Source organism: Hyla sarda, unplaced genomic scaffold (assembly GCF_029499605.1).
Source record: "Hyla sarda isolate aHylSar1 unplaced genomic scaffold, aHylSar1.hap1 scaffold_2718, whole genome shotgun sequence".
NCBI classification, from domain to species: Eukaryota; Metazoa; Chordata; class Amphibia; order Anura; family Hylidae; genus Hyla; species Hyla sarda.
The window spans coordinates 1-21,383 of NW_026609416.1; the positions used below are offsets into that span (position 1 = coordinate 1).

The 21,383-nt window shown below is 40.7% G+C and overlaps 1 protein-coding gene across 1 annotated transcript; it reads left to right on the forward strand.

The window, feature by feature from the left end:
* Window positions 1-8,788: 8,788 nt before the first annotated feature.
* LOC130325411 (gamma-crystallin 1-like) lies at window positions 8,789-11,460 on the forward strand. Its single transcript, XM_056553304.1, has 3 exons — window positions 8,789-8,797; window positions 9,036-9,278; window positions 11,185-11,460. Exons 1-3 carry the CDS (start codon window positions 8,789-8,791, stop codon window positions 11,458-11,460), a joined length of 528 nt encoding a protein of 175 aa, XP_056409279.1.
* Window positions 11,461-21,383: the final 9,923 nt, after the last annotated feature.

Below are 21,383 nucleotides of genomic sequence, written 5' to 3' on the forward strand. Positions count from 1 at the left end.
TTGGGGGGGTTTAACCTGGAACAGTTTTTCTCCATATTTTTTGTATGGGCCATTTATATAGGTTTATCATATAACCCTTAAACGTTTCTTCTCAAGACTAAACAATTGTAACTCCTTTAATCGCTCCTCATAGCTAAGATGTTCCATGCCCCATATTAGTTTAGTAGCACGTCTCTGCACCCTTTCCAGCTCCGCAGTGTCCCTTTTATGTACAGGTGACCAAAACTGAACAGCATATTCCAAGTGAGGCCGTACCAATGATTTATAAAGGGGGAGTATTATGTCCCTGTCCCTTGAGTCCATGCCTCTTTTTATACATGACAATATCCTGCTGGCTTTGGAAGCAGCACCCTGACATTGCATGCTATTCTGAAGTCTGTGATCCACAAGTACACCCAGATCCTTCTCTACCAGTGACTCTGCCAGTTTAATCCACCCTAAGACATACGACGCATGCATGTTATTAGTACCCAGATGCATTATTAGTACCCAGATAACTTTACATTTATCCACATTGAACCTCATTTGCCAAGTGGATGCCCAGACACTTAGTCTATCCAATATAACATATACTCCCTTTTTTTCTGTCTCTGTGCTAAATTCAGTGTTATATCACACGTTATACACCTGCCGGTGTATTAAAGAAATAAAAAAGTTTTTCCTGCGTACAAATACGCTTTTTCAGTGGCCTTATCATTGCAAAGGGCCTACATACAAGCAAATAGCGTACCATATACTACCTTTTTTTCTGTCTCTGTGCTAAATTCAGTGTTATACCACACGTTATACACCTGCCTGTGTATTAAAAAAAAAAAGAAGTTTTTCCTGCGTACAAAAGGCATACATACAACCAAGTAGTGTCCTATTTAGTACCTGTATTTCTGTCTCTGTGCTAAATTCAGTGCTATTCCACACATTAGTATACACCGGCTGGTGTATACAACAAAAAAAAAAAAAGTTTTTTTCTGCATATAAATATGCTTAACAGTGCGCTCATGATTGCAAAGGGCATACATACAACTAAGTAGTGTACTATTTACTACCTGTTATTCTGTCTCTGTGCTAAATTCATTGCTATTCCACACATTAGTATACACTGCTGGTGTATTTTAAAAAAAGTGTTTTTTCTGTGTAGAAATACGCATACCAGTGCGCTTATCATTGCAAAGGGCATACATACAACAAAGGAGTGTACTATTCAGTAACTTGTATTCTGTCTAGGGCCTATATACTTTGAAAGGACAGCCGTAAGTAATCGCCTGCTGCTGTTCTATACCCTCACAAACGCACTAAGTATGTCAGGCAGGGAAGTGCCAGGACATGCACAGAGAAGGGGCAGAGGCCTACATACGTCAGGCAGAGTTGGCAGCAGACTTGGGGCGAGTGGCAGCAGGAGTTGCAGCAATAGGCTTGAGCTCCCGTTAACACCCAGCGGTTGTGTCGTCGACCCATCTCTCCTCGTCAATTGGTTTGCACACTCATCCCCATCATCACAAGCGACATCTCACAACCCCAGTCAAGAGTCAGTGGGTTCCTCAGACACAACCCTCAGTTGGCATGGCCCAGGAGCAGTCCCCGTAATCCCATTGCCTTTGTCCTATGCTGTTCCCTCTCCCAGAGAAGTATCTCATGCTTTGGGTTCAGCTCCACTATTTAGTGAGGACGATGTAATAGAGGACAGTCAGCAGCTAATGGGCAGCCAAGAATGTGAGGAGACATGCATCGCTTGCTCCGCAAGGCAGGCAAGTAGTGATGCGGTGAGTGACGTGGGAGGCGGTGTTTAAACCGGGGATGGGGGGAGGCAACGGGGCAGCGGCGCTGGCAATGGGTGCCGCTGCCCTTTCTCTCCCCCTGGCTGTCGGCGCCGCTTCTCTCCCCCTGGCTATCGGTGCCGGCAATGGGGCGCCGGCACCGATAGTCAGGGGGACAGAACGGGCAGCGGCGCCGATAACCAGGGGGGGGAGAAGGGCCGGCAGCAGCGCTCTAGACCCCAGGAAAGGCAGGGGGAGAGAAGCGGGCAGCGACGGCCTCTCTCCCCCTGCCTTTCCTGGGGGTGTATCGGCGTATAACACGCACATAGACTTTAGGCTAAAAATTTTAGCCTAAAAAGTGCGTGTTATACGCCGATAAATACGGTATATATATATATGGAGAGGGATAAACTCTGCTTAATCATTTTTGGCGATTAGAATCCTTTTGTGATCTGATCTTTTGGAGACAGATGCGCTTACACACATGTAATAATTTTTTTAACCAAATTTCAAACATTGTGTGGTTTATTATTTTTGAGAAGAATGTCTATTGGTGGTCCACCGTCCTGCATTATAGAGTCTTCTGAACTGCAGTATATGCACTTGTTTTTAAAAAACAGGTATTTTGTCAGACAATGTCAATAAAATTTTGCGTTTTTTTGGGGTGGATTGTGAAGCCCGGGTATGTACTTGTGCATCAGCCAACTCCAGGCTGTGTCTTTCAGGCAATCTATGGGTTCCTGATGCCGCAGAGGTGGGGCCTGGGTCTGGGAATTTAACATTTTTGGATTGAGGGTGTGTAAGGATTCCTCCTTGGGGATTAGCTCCGGGATCGTCCTGGACACTGCCACGGGACACGTTTCCACTCAATAAACCCGCAGACAAAGGTTATTCATGCAAGCCTGGCACCTTGCCAGCTTTATTTAGACAGGTTGCAGGTAAAACAAAACATAACTCAGGAACAAACCAAAGTCCTAGACCGTCTGGTCACTGACTACACATATCAGCATGCCCTGACTACTATCTGGTGAGCTACCCTCAGCCAGCATAAAACATGTGCCCCTGCAACCTGTTACTCACACTTCACACCACTTCTTCACTTCTTGGACCGCTCACAGTTCGCTGTGTGTTTCCTCAACAGGGTCCGTGTGTCTCCCCCTACAGCAACATGCTGTTACCCAGGGAGAGCCACAACTATTCTGTTTCTTTTCCTTTTAAACACACTTTCCCTTCCTGATACCTCATTAATCAGGCCACAGGTGGAGCATTCTACAGAGATAGAAAGGGAAATACACCCTTTCCTTGCCACACTGCCACAGGGTGCTACCAAAAAAGATAGACACACCCCAATCCGTTCAGTGGAGCGTGCCTGCGGCCCCGGACATCTGAGGGCATAACACACCTGTTGTTGCTCGATCTCAGGAGAAGGGGGGTTCATCATCGGGAAAAGAGAGTTGCAGGTTGCCCTTGAGTCAGCATGGATGGCAGTCAGTGTGGTGTGGCAGTAGTGGAAATTCTGGAGCCAAATGTGCCCGGGGGGAGACCACCTGCTTCGCGGCAGCTTACCTTTCCGGGAGTTAGCGGGTTACCAGCACCAGTAATTAAACACTCTTGGGTAGTGTTTTTTTTTATTTTAATTTACTGATAATTTTATCGGTAATAACACGCACGCTTGCTGTGTGTGATTTTTAAATGAAAATTTAAAAAATAATAATAATACGGACAGGGATTAACTCTGCTTCATGATTTTGGGCGAAAAAAGTCCTTTGGTAATCTGATCTTTTGAAGACAGATGCGCTTACACACATATTGAATTAGTTTTTGTAAAAAAAATTCAAACATTGTGTGGTTTATTATTTTTGAGAAGAATGTCTTTGGGTGGTCCACCGTCCTGCATTATAGAGTCTTGTGAACTGTTGGATATGTGCTTGTTCTTACACAAAGGTATTTCTTTAAAAAAATTCTAAAATGTTGTTGCTTTTTGGAGGGGATTGTGAAGCATGGGTGTGTACTGGTGAATCAGCCAACTCCAGGCTGTGTCCTTCAGGCAATATATGGGTTCCTGATGCCGCAGAGGTGGGGCCTGGGTCTGGAAATGTCTCATTTTTGGATAGCGGGTGCTACCTATGATAAATCTTTGTCAAAAACTTCATATATTGTGTTGTTTTTTTGGGGGGGGATTGTGAAGCCCTGGTGTGTAGTTTACTAGTGCATCAGCCAACTCCACGCTGTGCCATTCAGCATCTAAATGGTCTCCTCTTGCTGCCAACATGTCCACGCTGTGTAATTCAGCCACTATATGGTGTCCTCATGCTGCCAACACCTTCACGAGTGCCATTCCGCCATTCCGCCACTATATGGTGTCCTCATGCTGCCAACACCTCCACGCTGTGCCATTCAGCCACTATATGGTGTCCTCATGCTGCCAACACCTCCACGCTGTGCCATTCAGCCACTATATGGTGTCCTCATGCTGCCAACACCTCCACACTGTGCCATTCATCCACTATATGGTGTCCTCATGCTGCCAACACCTCCACGCTGTGCCATTCAGCCACTATATGGTGTCCTCATGCTGCCAACACCTCCACGCTGTGCCATTCAGCCACTAAATGGTGTCCTCATGCTGCCAACACCTCCACGCTGTGCCATTCAGCCACTATATGGTGTCCTCATGCTGCCAACACCTCCACGCTGTGCCATTCAGCCACTATATGGTGTCCTCATGCTGCCAACACCTCCACGCTGTGCCATTCAGCCACTATATGGTGTCCTCATACTGCCAACACCTCCACGCTGTGCCATTCAGCCACTATATGGTGTCCTCATGCTGCCAACACCTCCACGCTCTGTCATTCAGTCACTATATGGTCTCCTTACACTGATGCCACCACCAGGCTCTGTCATTGTGCTGCTGTGCAGCAGTGATTCTAAGAGCGATGCCGGTAATCTGCATGCTAATCTGAATAACAGTATTATTTCACTACCCCAGCACACTCCATATGCGTTTTAGGAAACAGCAAAGTGTTCTATATCCCTATAGAGGCTGTATGTAGGCTAGAAACAGCCTTTTTTAATATCGATTCACCGCAAACAAATTTGGATCGAAATTAAGTTTTCGGGAAAATTCGGCGAATCGGCCGAATCAAATTTTTGAAAAGTTTGCTCATCTCTATTTATTATAATCCTCCATTTATACATGTTTTTTATTCATTTTTACTGTTTTATTAGATTTATATGTATAAACTCATTGATATCCATCTCTCACTTGTAACGTTATTATACTGAAATATTATACAATTATACACAAGTCCGTTCTATTTTATGCGCAATGACACATTGCAGCAAACCTCCTGCTGTGCTCAGATTTATAAATTATTATTTTTTACTTTATTTTATTTAAACTTTATTATTATTCTCCATTCCCCATTTATTTTAATTCATTTTTACTGTATTATTAGATTTATATTTATAAACTCATTGATGTCCATCTCTCACTTGTTACGCTATCATACTAAAATATCATACAATTATACACAAGTCCATTCTATTTTATGCGCACTGACACATTGCAGCAAACCTCCTGCTGTGCGCTGATTTTTTTTTTGCTTTATTGTATTTAAACTTTATCATCCTCCATTCCTCATTTATTTTTACTGTATTATTAGATTTATATTTATAAACTCATTGATATCCATCTCTCACTTGTAACGTTATCATACAAAAATTTTATACACAAGTCCATTCCATTTTATGGGAGATAACACAATGCAGCAAACCTCCTTCTGTGCTCGATTTTATTTTGTTTTAAAGTTTATTGTATTTAAACTTTATTATTATCCTCCATTGCTCATTTATTTTTCTGTTTTATTAGATATATATTTATAAACTCATTGATATCCATCTCTCACTTGTAACGTTATCATACACAAGTCCATTCTAGTTTATGGGCAATAACACATTGCAGAAAACCTCCTGGTGTGCTCAGATGTCCCTCACTCTCAACTCCATTCCTCCCATCCACTCCTGCTTTTCTCTTTTCTCCTTTCCTGCAATCCACTTTCCTCTTTTTTCTAATTAGACCTTAGACCACTGCGTAGTATAAAGGGATCACTAATCCTATCATGAATCAGCTACTGAAGAAAGGAGTAGTCTCCTGAAACACGTCTAGCCCTAGTGTTTTACCTGAATCCTCAGGATTTTGCCATAGATCGCCAACTGCCCTTTAGAGCCTGATACGGACTATCTATCAACACAGAGACTGACATCACTGGCCAGCATTCAAACATAGCGCTTTTTTCTTTTCTCCTGAGCGCACTCAGCATCGCTCTGCCTCACACAGGATCGGAGCCAGACCAATGGAGGATGCTAAACCCACTCACCACTGCGAACACGCTCCTGTTCCTGTGCGCTCGCTAGGTGAGACGGTCTGCCCAACAAGCAGCCGCCCCGCACAACTGGAAGTGCCTTCAGCAGTGCGAACAAAGTAGACATTGCAGCAGGCTGTTGCCCAGATGGATAGGGTGAGAGGGACATAGTCCCACTGCCATTTCTTCACAGGACCCTATGGACATAACTGCATAACAGGAACCTGCAGAATATTTATTTACCTACAGGACTGTACATATCTATACACAATATTGCTGTGCCTTTCTTTTACAGGATACATACCTTCTGCACTTATTTATCATATGTAATATACGTTTTAAAATGGTATTTTTTACAGGATCAGTGCAGCCCCATAATACTGTGCCTCGTATTACACCGTATATCTGTGTTGACAGTTTTTGCACCTGAATGTCTATGCATATCCATTAACTTTGATCTATAGGACATTATATGCACCATATGGGGATTCAGGATTGACGTTTTATTTTTGCATATATTTTGCACATTCTATTTATTTCTTTATTTTATTTATATTGAATTTTTCCTATTTATTATATTATATTTTATTTTTCATTTTTGGAGGGGAATCGCAAGGGCCCTGCATTACCCCCTCCAGCCCACATCTACCCTTTTTGTATTTATCAAATTTTTTCATTAAATTAATATATTGTTTACTCTATGGTCTAATTTCTCTTTTTTATTCACATCTGATTCCTTCCTCTCCCTATTTCCCCTCTCCTCTCCCCCTCCTCTTCCCCCTCCTCCCCTCACTAGATCACTTGAGGACTGTTACCGTATTTGTTCCCACTTCATATTATAGATTGCTGTTTACTATTCCCCCTAATTGCTGGGCTTAGTGTCTGCTTCAACCCAGCGGGAAGGGGTTAATAAAAAAAAAAAAATCTGTGCAAAAATAGTGTTCTTGATTCTGCACATCAATGGTGTAAACAAAAAAGAATGCCAAATGTCCAACATGTTGATTTTTGGTCACATCGCATTTCAGAAAAAATGAAATAAATAATAAATAAATATATAATTAGAAAAAATGATTAAATAATTATCTACAAGTGAACAATCCCCCTATTTATTTCCCCTTTAACGCAGCAGGAGCTATACTTGATTCATGGATGATCTAAAAGATAAATTGACAAGTGTGGGTGGCTTCTGGAGTCTTATTGGACCCCGACAACGTGGTCGCTTGAGTTGACATGGTGGCCAGAGGCCTCCTGCTACCTCCATGATGGCTCCTCTTCTGACACATTCTGATACTAGAAGAGCACCAATATCAATGATCAATTGTATGCTATAGCATAGCACTGAACAGCGTATACAATCAAAAGATTGCCTATAATAGTCCCCTGTGGGGACTTAAAAAGTGTGAATAAAATAATAAAGATTATATATATATATATATATATATATATATATATATATATATATATATATAAAAGCCTCCTGCCTAATAAAAGTTAAAAAACAAATTGTAAATTTTTAAATATAAATAAACATAAATGGTAATATAAAAAATAGCATCATTTTTCCCATATGGTGAATGATGTTAACACAAAACAATACCAAAAATTGCTGATTTTTTATCACATCAAATGGAATAAAAAGTGATCAAAAAGCCACATACACACAAAAGTTGTACAATAAATACCCAAGATCCCAGCACAAAAAATAACCCCTTAAATAGCTGCATAGTAGACACAAACATAACATTTTTTATAGGGGTCAAATTAGGGCACTTCTAAGCAGTACTTCAGTTTAGGATAATGTATCATCTATCCAAAGTACAGGGGATAAGAGTCTGATCGTGGGGACTTCACACCACTGGGACGCCCGTTCTTCTGAATACAGCAATATATAGCACTGAACAGTATTAGCAATCACAAGTTTGCTATACATAGTGCCCTGTGGGGACTTAAAAAATGTAAAAAAAAGTTTTAATAAAAGTGAATTCCAATAAAAAATGTAATCCCTCACTTTTTTCATTTTCCAATAAATGGCGTAAAAGTGAAAAAATAACATAAAGACGTAAAAAGTCCAGAATTGTGTATTTTTGGTCACTTCATATACCAGAAAAAAATTATAAAAAGTGATCAAAATGTCACACATATGCAACATTGCAAAAAATGCAAAAAAATCTGCAATAATACAGCCACTTATGCAAAAAACATATGTCTTTTATTAAAAAAAAATTTGTTAAGTAGTACATGAATAGAAAAACAGGATTTTAATCATAGTGACTCACAGAAAAAATAATCAGTTGTACCACAAAGTGCACTGTGTAAAAACAAACCCCCCAAAAGTTGCAAAATGAAAATTTTCTGTATACTTATGGCACTTATGGAGTTAAAAATGTCATATATCTGACATAGACACATGTCCCATAAGTGCCTATCAGTGGAAAATATAAACAAAAGAATAAATTGCTGCACACCATAGTATTCTAAGCAGCACAGCATTATTAAATGAATGACCATTACACAGCACTACTGTATACAGAGAACAAAAAGCCATGCTCACCCTTTTTGAAAAAAAGAGCTCGAATGTCTTTTGTTAGGCAGTAGCAGCACTAGCTGATGTAAATAAAAAGGAGCTAGACTGTTTCATTTCAGAGATCGGGAGTCCATACTACAGCCACAATGGGAAAGGTTAGCTGTAACACCTAAAATATTTTATGTATTGAAAATAAATGTTCACATATTTGTTATGATCATCCTGCTCTGTATTGAAAACACAAAAGATACCTGTGAATTTAGCAAGGTATAAATGTTTCATATGTTTCATCCGTAGACAAGTTTTATTATCAACATATTATGAATGAAAAAATTACATTTTAGATAACATTCTGTTACTGCTAATTTTACGCTTTTTGTGTTGTTTTTACAGATCATTTTTTATGAAGACAAAAACTTCCAAGGTCGCTCCTATGAGTGCAGCGCTGACAACACAGATCTTCATTCCCATTTCAGCCGCTGCAACTCTATCAAAGTGGAAAATGGAAACTGGATGGTGTATGAACGTGCCAACAACCAGGGGCACCAGTACTTCTTAAGAAAAGGAGAATATCCTGATTTTAAGCACTGGATGGGGTTCAATGACTCAATCTGTTCTTGTCGTATCATTCCTCAGGTAGGTTATCATCTAGGCAAACAAAAATGCAGTATATAGAAATGTAAATCACATTGTTGTCTAGTCAGAAGATTTGTTTCTGGCTATAATAACATAGAACAGTAATCCGACTTTATTGTCATGAATACAGAGCTAGTCATGGTTATATAACACAGCAATGAGCTGTGTTGGGATGTCCTAATACATCAGAGATTATTATTATTATTTATTTATTTTATAGCACTGTTAGTTTAACCTGTTAAGGATGCAGTGCATACCTGTGCGCTCACTCCTGTCATTAAAGGAGTACTCTGGTGAAAAACTATATATTTTTTTAAATCAACTGGTGCCAGAAAGTTAAACATATTTGTAAATTACTTCTATTTAAAAATCTTAACCCTTCCAGTACTTATCAGCTGCATTATGCTCCACAGGAAGTTCTTTTCTTTTTTAATTTATTTTCTGTCTGACCACAGTGCTCTCTGCTGACATAGCTACCACCTGTTTTTTTTCACCACATCTTGAGTGCTGCAGCCATTCTGTTTTTTGTCTGGATTTGGACCTGTGACCAGGGACTACTGGCCGCCTGCACCACCTTACTATTTCTCACCCCTGGTTCTGCTGCAACTCCGTTTTTATTATATATATATATATATATATATATATATATATATATATATATATATATATATAATATATATATATATATATTTATATATATATATATATATATATATATATATATATATATATGTTAAATCACATAACTTGCAATGAGAAAATACAGTTGGAAAATGGTCACACAAAAAAAATTAATAAATAAATAAATAAAAAATAATATATATATATATATCTATATATATATTTTTTTTTATTTTTTTTATTTTTTTTTTTATTTATTTATTTATTTATTTTTGTGTGACCATTTTCCAACTGTATTTTCTCATTGCAAGTTATGTGATTTAACATCTCTTTGGAAGTGTATGAAAAAAGAAAATTCTAGAAAAATGCTGCTCTGCTTTTTTTCCCACCATATAGAGGTCTTAGGGAGGAAAAATGCTGCATACTTGGTAAAAAAAATTCATAGCTATAGCATGCCGCATTTCTGAAAAAGTGAATCTGACCCTGTTCTATACTCTGTAGGATGATGCAGTGAAAGGGGAGCTGTACAGTAGGGAAATGTGGTAAAGATTCCCCTGGAAAACTCACCTGGGAACTATTAGTGTTAAAGGGAATCTGTCAGCTGCAATTCACATTCCAAACTGTTGACACTGCTAGCTACCTGTTAGGACAAGAAGACATATGGTACCTTTCATATATCTGTATGTGCTTCCATAATGTAGAAAAATGCTTTTATCTGGAGGCTGAGTCCTGTTTCCTTATCTCACACCTACTCACAATTTGTATGCACACACATTGGAAACAGGGCTGGGTACTGGAAGTTGAGCCCTGACTGTCAATCAAGCAGGAACAAGGATAGAAGGGAGGAGGCGTGTCAGCCCTCAGTACTTCAGGGTCTTGGGAACGCACCAGAGTATAAAAGCCTTCTTCTATGTCATGGGTGCACAGACATATATATGAAAGGTACCATGTGTCTTCTTGTCTTATCAGCTATTAAACAGTGTCAGCAGTTTGGAACGTGATTTGCAGCTGACCAATTCCTTCTAACATCAAGTGTACCCCAGTAAATGTCCTGGGGGAATCATTGCCACCTTCCCCTACTGTAGAGCCCCCGTTTCATTGTGCCAGAACATGGAGCATGGGACAACCTTGTGAAACCATAATTATATAACAGCGTGAGCAGTTTGGAACAAGAATAGCATTTGATAGATCCCCTTTAAACATAATATATAAATCTGCAGACTATTTATTCAGACAAAATTTTATGAAAACATTTTTGCAATAATGTTATAATTGTATATTTCAGCATCGTGGAAATTTCCGCATTAGAATCTATGAGAGAGAAGACTTTAGGGGCCACACAGAAGAATTCACAAAAGATTGCCCACAAGTTTATGAAGAATTTAAATACAATGACATCAATTCCTGCAATGTGCTTGAGGGACACTGGATCTTCTATGAATTGCCCACTTTTCGAGGTCACCAGTATTACCTGAGACCTGGAGAGTACAGGAAATATTCTGATTGGGGTGCTGTGAGCCCAAAGGTTGGATCATTTAGAAGAGTTCAGGATCTGTATTAAAGCATACAATAATACTTTTTATTTTTGAAGGCAATAAAATGTCCTGAAATTAATATTTGGCTTTTAATTCAGTATTTCTGATTTAATCTAGGCTGTGATATTGATTTTGTCCTACTGTAGCTGATAGAAATGCAAGAGAAAAGAGATAAACTTTTGAACATTGTCAGGTTTGGATCATGTGAGCCTATGTATGCAATAATAACACACATGATAACCTGGTGCCCACATGTCAGGGTATATCCAGCATACCTTGCAGCTATCACATGACCCCGGGTTAACACAATCATTTGCTGGTTTATGTTGACGCTCCTAGGCCAATAGGACACAGCCCAGGGGTGTGTTTTAGAAACAGATAAAGCCCCATATACTGCATACAGCTTCCATTTTGAAGAGATAGGGCTGAGAAAGAGCAAACACTGTTGAGAGATTTCACAAACTCCACAATTTCATAGCAAGCTGAGTACAGCATTAACCTGTGGGCTGATCTCACACCGCGACCTCCTGTCCTCTTAGTACCTGCAGAAGTCTGTTGGTGCACTACGAATCCCAGAAGACAGTGATCCAGCTCAGAAAAACGATCACATTACTAGAAGAGAAAAGGATTGCTTAGTGGTCCCACCTGTAATGTAGCAATAGGTATTAAAAGTGTTGTGATCATGACATTGCCATCTAAGTGTCAGTTACATGTAGATACTTAGTTTAATCTCATACATTTTTCCTAGTTGTGTATCACAACAATGCAGTTAAAGGCTGTCAAATTGAACAAGGCTTTGTCATCTGTTATGTAGTTGTTTCCTGCATGCACTGAGCCTAAATGTAGCAGAAGGGGTTACATGGTTACCTGTCTATACCCTTCTCTGCACTGTGTAAAGCTGGTAAAATGTCAAATGTCCACCCTTCAACCAATTAAGGGCTAAGGGCAGAGGGAGGGACCAAAAAGCAGTTAGTCGGAGAGTCTAGTCCTTGTCTCTGGTGAGGTAACATCACACAGCAGCAGCTCTGAAAATTCCAGATCCAGCGATGAAACCTTTCTGACATTACCCGCTACAGGGGTAGGACATGACAACCTGCCAGTCAAGTATCCATACTAACTGCTTAATCCTCATTCTCCTGCTTACCACATAGCAGATAAGGCATGTTGGATGGCAGAAAACTTTTTTTTTTTTAAAGGTTTATCAGGAAGGAGACTCATCAAATCAAATCAGATCAAAAGAGGATTGAAATATTGGCCCCTTACCAGAGCACAACACCTTTGAAAGTGTATGGGTATGTTGCAATGGTCAGCAGTCTCGTGACCCAACCAATTCTTCAGTTAGGAACATTGGTACAAATGTAGAAACCTCAGTAGGACTCCAACAGGAGGAAATTAGGACTTCAACTGCCGAGGAATGGATGAAACAGCTTGTATTTGGATAAAAGTGCAACACATCAGAGAGCATTTCTAGCCTGGACCAGGCTCTTTGTCAGGCAGTATGTATAACATAAAAAAAGCAGTCATTAAAGGGGTATTCCAGGATTTTTTTTTATTTGACCATGCTACAGGGGCTGTAAAGTTAGTGTAGTTCATAATATGGTGTCTTTACCTGTATGTGACGGTTTTCTCACAATTCTTATGTGATTTTCACCCAAATATTAACTTTTAACAGCATACAAAATGACTGCTGTCTCGGATTTTTCCCAGCTTGCAATGCGGCCGAGACCTGACTCACTAGTCAGCTGATGACAGGGAGCCAGTCTGCTTCAATGGGTGGAGAGAGCAGTCTGAAAGTAATGCAACAGCTGGAGGTACCCTGATTGAAAACCACAGGTCTGCAGCTCATTTATGTTTCAATGGGTGGGGTAGCTGATGTGTGGGAAGGAGGAAAATGGTATCATGGGATTTGTAGGCAAACAAGAAAACTGAAAACAGGAAATACAAGTTCACAGAAAGCCAGCCACAGTGTTCTGGTAATCTCACAGAATAGCCATTCAGCCCAAGACAAGCGCAGATCCTTCCTAAGCATGTCCATTACTGTCTGCCAGGTACGTACAAAAATCACCTTATGCTGGATAACCCCTTTAAAAAAAATTATGTTGTCCCTACCAAGGACTGAGGTGCATTATAAAACACAACTTTTAATTTTATTAGTTAAAATATTGGTCCAACAACAATCAATAGAAAACATAGTCACTAAAAAGTCGTGCGTTGACACATAACCTGCGGCTTTTGATAAGAATTTAAGCAAATGACGTGGAAAACATAATCATTACAGTAATAATTAATGAACCATCACCATTCAGTGATAGTATGCTCCTTCATAAAAGATATTGTCACTTTTGTATAAACAACAATTCCCTCATCCCAACGCGTTTCCATGTAGGGGTATGGTATATGAAGTTTCCCCCCACACTTCTTCAGGGGATTTAGATATATAATTAATAAATGTTCTGGAGTCATATATCACATTAGTAGATGTCACTGTGTATATCCCCTTTCAGATGGGCTGATTATAAGCAGTAACATCAACATGAAAGATCAACATCAAACAACCAGCGTCAGTAAACACCCGGCTCTCCAAATATCAACTGTGTCCAAAGATCAGTAGAGGTAAAAAAAAAAACTCTAATGACAAAAAATCATAGGCATCTCCCTTAGCAACCAGTGAATGACTTACCCCTTTAACTGTTTGTCATGCATTGGCAAGCAAGTACTCACTGTTTTGCTGGATCAAGTATAGTGGGAGAGCACCGGGCACTGCAACAACAATATGCTCATACTTAATACCTTATTTAAGCAGGATACATGGAGCATATCAACAAAAATAGCCACATATTGCAAAATAAAAAAGAAAAACAAATAGGCATTAGTATGTTATACAATTTACTTACATACAGCCGTTCAGGAAGAGGTATATATGAAACGATGCAGTGGCAGCGAGTGCCGGAGCTGTTTCCGGAGTGTCTGCGTATCAGGTGAACACGCCGGCATCTCCATAAAGCCGGCGTGCATCCTATTTACGTCAACGGAGGCCCGTCCCTATGACGCCGCACATGGGGGTGTGACCTCCACTCAAGTTCTAGAAACCCGAGAACGGGGTAAACTGGACTTAGTATCTTTAGAACGTCGGATGCGGCAGCGGCTTATGTGCAAAAAAATATAAGAACAATCACTGATTCAGGCTAAATACATGGGGCAGGTATTAGATAATAAAGATTTAAATATGAAACAATTTTGCCCAGTGCCGGGTATCTCATTCCCCAGTCTGCACAAGATTGTAGCCGTCTCTCATAGTCATCGCTGTCAGTTGATCTATGTTATGTTGAAACCGTCTCTCTTAGTTCCAAACTGACTCTCAGTGGGTCCGTACATAGGATGTCACCCCACCCTGGCCCTCCGAGGGTCACACCGACCAGATATAGGTAAGTAGAAAGCATGCATAGATCTATCCCTATTATTGAAAATAAATTTACGTTTGTGCATAATGCCCATACTCTGCATAATGGTCAGAGATGTAGTACATAAATTAGAAATTATTGCTGGAAGACATAGTGACACTTCAGAAATGCTGCAGCAGTACATGTTAATTTATCCATTATTGGCAAAGATGATACATATTAATTTATCCATTAATGGCAAAGATAAATATGAAAAATAATGTCTGATATTCTCGGACGTGGGGGGCGGAGATAAAGGTCAGAGATCCTCTCTCGGGGACAATTAGTATACACTCAGATTATAAACAAAGGGTCCATTTTGTCAATGAACACTACAAAATTGATGCAGGCTAGTAGTGCTAAAGAGCCTGCAAGGTATCAGTTAATACTACATGTCAATAACTTTGTGGGAAACGAAGACCTACGCAAAGGTAAGGAGCAACACTAGTGTTAGGTATATATAAAATATATTAGGGTGTAAAGGAAAGGGAGGGGGCCCACAGGGAACGAATATATGGGACTGGATGACCCTATGGAAAAATAGGTGGGGGAGGGTGGGGACATGACATGGCCCTAAGGATACCTAATTTGGCCCTATTTTGTCCTACCACGTGTCACCTCAACGTAAGCATGGATGCCCTAAAAAGGCGGTACCGGATTCCACGAACCTCCTATTAAGGCTCTAATTCACCCTAGCTACAGGGGTGGTGCCTAGATCAGTAGATCCACTGGGATCTCCCCTGACTACCTAGCCCAGCCACCCTAGGAATAGTCGTGCCCGTGGGCCTCCTCCAAACTTTATATAAAACAGGTAAACGATAGTTGTTCGTTAAGGCCCCTTGGGGCCATGGTTTGCAGTCTATAGATCCATCTACACTCTTGTTGTAAAATGGATCTATCCCAATCTCCGTCCCTTTGTCATGGTTTTACAAGATCAATTCCGATAAATTTAATTTGAGATATATCACTGTTGTGCATGGTGTTAATATGTACTGCAACTGGAGTATTTCTAGCATTTCGTACATCTCCTACGTGTTCAAGCACTCTTCTACGAAATTCTCGTATCGTCTTGCCAATGTATTTCTTTCCACATTTGCATAGGGCTAAGTAAATGACCCCTCTAGAACTACAGTTTATAAAGTGCTCAATAGTGATATTGGTACCTGATACCGTGCCCTCAAAAATTTTTGTTTTAAGTATGTGAGAACACGATCGACAGTGGCCGCAATGAAAGCTTGTTTGTGGGGTTATACTTTGAAGATGACTGTGGACTAATTTGTCGCCCACACTTGGTCCCTTCCAGTATGTAATTTGTGGTCTCGGGCCTACCACTTCCCTCAGGTCCGGGTCCATTCTCAAGATGTCCCAGTGTCGGCAGATTATGGTTTTCACCTCCTGGGACATGTTGTCGAATGTCCCTATAATTCGTGTGTATATGTCCTCCTCCCTTCTTGGTTTTGGTGTCAGGAGGGAGGTTCTGTCCTGGGACAGAGCAAAGTGGTAGGCCTTACGTAGGATGTAGTCCGGATAGCCACGTTGGATGAAACGGTTTCTTAGGTATTTAGCCTGGTGTATAAACTCATCCCTGTCTGAACAGTTCCTCCTGAGACGGTCAATGATTCGTACTCTGATTGGTCCACGGTTATTAATGGTGTACCACAAGGTTCAGTACTGGGCCCGCTGTTGTTTAATTTATCAATGATATAGAGGATGGCATTAACAGCTCTGTTTCTATCTTTGCAGATGAAACCAAGCTTTGTAGCACGGTACAGCCTATAGAGGATGTGTATAGGTTACAAGATGACTTGGATGGACTAAGTGTCTGGGCATCCAAAGGTTCAATGTGGATAAATGTAAAGTTATGCATCTGGGTACTAATAACATGCATGCGTCATATGTCTTAGGGGGGATTAAACTGGCAGAGTCACTGGTAGAGAAGGATCTAGGTATACTTGTAGATCACAGACTACAGAATAGCATGCAATGTCAGGCTGCTGCTTCCAAGGCCGGCAGGATATTGTCATGTATAAAAAGAGGCATGGACTTGAGGGACAGGGACATAATACTCCCCCTTTATAAAGCATTGGTACGGCCACACCTGGAATATGCTGTTCAGTTTTGGGCACCAGTCCATAAAAGGGACACTGTGGAGCTGGAAAGGGTGCAGAGATGCGTGACTAAACTAATATGGGGCATGGAACATCTTAGCTATGAGGAGCGATTAAAGGAGTTACAATTGTTTAGTCTTGAGAAGAGACGTTTAAGGGGGGATATGATAAATGTATATAAGTATATTAATGGCCCATACAAAAAATTAGGAGAAAAACTGTTCCAGGTTAAACCCCCCCAAAGGACGAGGGGGCACTCCATTCGTCTGGAGAACAAAAGGTTTAGTCTCAAGGGGAGACACACCTTCTTTACCATAAGAACTGTGAACTTATGGAACAGTCTACCTCAGGAACTGGTCACAGCAGGAACAATTAAGAGCTTTAAAACAGGGTTAGATACATTCCTGGAACAAAATAACATTAATGCTTATGAAGAAATATAAAATCCCATCCCTTCCCCAATATTGCGCCACACCCCTACCCTTCAATTCCCTGGTTGAACTTGATGGACGTATGTCTTTTTTCAATCGTACTAACTATGTAACTATGTAACGGTATAAACGTAAAAAAAAAAAAAAAAACGAAGTCCAAGATTTCTGCTTTTTTGTCACGTAATATCCCCCCCCCCAAAGAAAATAAATAAATAAAAAATAAATAAATATTAAAAGTTTAATTTATGCAAATGTGGTATCAATAAAAAGTGCAGATCATGGCGTAAAAAAATTAGCCCTCATACCCCGCTTATACGGAAAAATGAAAAAGTTATAGGTCGTCAAAATAGAGGGATTTCAAATGCACCAATTTGGTTAAAAAGTTTGAGATTTTTTTAAAGCAGTAAAATAATAGAAAAGTATGTAATCATGGGTATTATTTAAATCATATTGACCCACAGAAAAAAATAAATCATGTCATTTGTACCGTAAATTGCACAAAGTTAAAACTAAACCTTCCAAATTTTGCTTAATTGCAGTTTTCTTTTCAATTTCCCCACACAAAAAGTTTTTTTTATTTTTTTTTATTTCGCCATACATTTTATGGTAAAATGAGTGGTATCATTACAAAGGACAACTGGTCGTGCAAAAACAAACCCTCATACTCGTCTGTGGATGGAAATATTAAAGAGGTGAGGAAATAAAAAAAATTAAAATAAAATGCAAAAATAAAATTGGCTGCGTCCTTAAAGCGCAACTGTCAACCCCCATAAACCAGCCCCAGCTTGACAAAGTTGTTAGAAATAACTGTTACATCATACATTTTGCTGCTTTCTAGAAGCTTTAATGATGCTACAAAATGCTTTTAACGATAGTAAGCAACAGTCGGATAGGCGCGGCTATGACCACAGCTGCCACGCCTATCCCCTGTCTTTCAGTGCTGGGGACACTGAGTGATTGGTCCACAGGTCCCAGCACTAAGAGCCCTTATTACTGTACTGTACTGTAGAAGAATAAATGGCGCCCGTTCATCTATGCACTCTTGTGATTCAGGCAGTCAGCACTTACAGCAAGCACTAGCTCTCTTTCTGCTAGTACTTGCTCCCTATAGCCCAATGCGCGGCATAATGCTGTAGGGGAATGATCTGGCCTTCCCATCTCATCTACTGCTGTGATGCAATGTGGGCGGCCAGATCATTCCGCTACAGCATTACACCGCACATTGGGCTATAGGGAGCAAGTACTAGCAGAAAGAGAGCTAGTGCTTGCTGTAAGTGCTGGCTGCCTGCATCACCGGAGTGCATAGATGAACGGGGCCATTTTTTCTTCTACAGTACAGTACAGAAATAAGGGCTTTCAGTGCTGGGACCTGTGGACCAATCAAACAGCGTCCCCAGCACTGACAGACAGGGGATAGGCGTGGCAGCTGCGGTCATAGCCGCGCCTATCCGACTGTTGCTGACTATCCTTAAAAGCTTTTTTTTAGCATCATTAAAGCTGCTAGAAAGCAGCAAAAGGTGTGATTTAACTGTTATTTCTAACAACTTTGTCAAGCTACTTCTGGTTTATGGGGTTAATGGGTTAAATAAACAAAAGTCTTCATAAAAATCACACAATAATAATGATAGAATAATAACAATAATGACATGGTTCAGAAAAAATTAGAAACCAATTGCTAAAAACATAAAATATTACCTGCTGACCTGCAATTGCTTGGAATGTGAACTCTGATTCAATGCATAGAGAAGCATTAGAAGCAGTGCATGCATGGGGGAAGCACTAAAGACAGCGTATTCATTGAGGAAAAAAGATCAGTGCATATATGATGCCGAATTACAAGACGTGATACAGGGAACAGAGTTAAAAGGTAAGTAATTCCAAGTTCTGGAAATCAACTGAACATATAAAATGGACTTTATTAATTGGTAAAACAGTGTTGTTAGCTCATCTAAGTTACAACTTCAGTAATTTCATTAAGACCATTAGGTTTTATTGTGGAGAGTTTATATAGCCAGAAAATATCTAACTGCTCAAAATGGTTATTAGTGTAGGCTGGCACAGAATCAATGAGGGTGATGCAAATAGGATCCAGAGATTCTGGGTGATTGACAGCGCAATGCCGAGATAATCCATGTAGGAGAAAATGCTTTTTAAAATTCTGCCTAGGCTGATTTAAATGGCAGTGTAGGTGTTGTATAGTTCTGCCTATATATTGCAGACCACAATGAAGACACTAAATCAAATAGATAATAAAGCTTGATTGCCATGTGAGATGTTGTTTAATCTCAAATGTTTCCCCAGTGCTGCATTTGTCCACAGCAGAGGCATCTTGTTTTTAAAAACTTGAATCATCCTTTCTTCGGGCTGGAACCTTGAACTTTCAGTGATGAGCTTTTTCCGGATCATTGCCTTTTATAGTTGACTTGGGGCCAGCATATTTTTAAGAGTTAGAGGTCTCCGGTAAGTGAATTTAGGGTGATTTGGAAGTATGTTTTACAAATATATATATTCCTGTAAAATCAGCCAATGTTTGAACACAATAGCTTTAATCTGTGTAACGTCAGTACTAAAATTAGTAATAACATTTTTACTCTATTAAATGCATTATTTTTACACTATTAAATACATTATTAAGGGGGAACTCCACTGGAAAACATTTTTTTTTAAATCCACTGGTACCAGTAAGTTAAACAGATTTGTAAATTACTTCTATTTAAAAATCTTAATCCTTTGAGTACTTATCAGCTGCTGTGCGCTCCAGAGGAAGTTATTTTCTAATGTCGGATCACAGTGCTTTCTGCTGACACATCTGTCCATGTCAGGAACTGTCCAGAGCAGGATTGGTGTTCTATGGGGATTTGCTCCAACTCAGTGGACAGTTCCTAAAATGGACAGAGGTGTCAGCAGAGAGTAAGCATGGGCTGTACATTTAGTACAAATAAATTCCAGCACTCACGGTTAGAAGATTAATTTTTTCTTTTTTATTCTTATTCGTATCTTTTCTGTAGTTCACAGCAGCTTAACAGATGGGATGTCGGCACACATCCAGTCTAGCAGAGATCTTGACACACTAGCTGGGAGCCATCAGGGTCATGACGCGATGTTTCGGGGGACCTCCCCCTTATTCATGCGTACTAGATCCTGGATGTTGGAAGGAAGATATACCGTATATACTCGAGTATAAGCCGAGATTTTCAGCACGATTTTTCGTGCTGAAAACACCCCCCTCGGCTTATACTCGAGTGAACTCTCCAACCGCAGTGGTCTTCAACCTGCGGACCTCCAGAGGTTTCAAAACTACAACTCCCAGCAAGCCCGGGCAGCCATCGGCTGTCCGGGCTTGCTGGGAGTTGTAGTTTTGAAACCTCCGGAGGTCCGCAGGTTGAAGACCACTGCGGCCTTCGACATCATCCAGCCCCCTCTCACCCCCTTTAGTTCTGTACAGTACTCACCTCCGCACGGCGCTGGTCCGGTGCTGCAGGACTGTCCGGTGAGGAGGTCGTCCGGTGGGATAGTGGTTCCGGGCTGCTATCTTCACCGGGGAGGCCTCTTCTAAGCGCTTCGGGCCCGGCCCCAGAATAGTCACGTTGCCTTGACAACGATGCAGAGGTACGTTCATTGCCAACTTACTTCTGCATCATTGTCAAGGCAACGCCTCTATTCCGGGCCGGAAGCGCGGAGAAGAGGCCTCCCCGGTGAAGATAGCAGCCCGGAACCACTATCCCACCGGACGACCTCCTCACCGGACAGCCCTGCAGCATCGGACCAGCGCCGAGCGGAGGTGAGTACTGTACAGAACTAAAGGGTGGTGAGAGGGGGCTGGATGATGTCGAAGGCCGCAGTGGTCTTCAACCTGCGGACCTCCGGAGGTTTCAAAACTACAACTCCCAGCAAGCCCGGACAGCCGATGGCTGCCCGGGCTTGCTGGGAGTTGTAGTTTTGAAACCTCTGGAGGTCCGCAGGTTGAAGA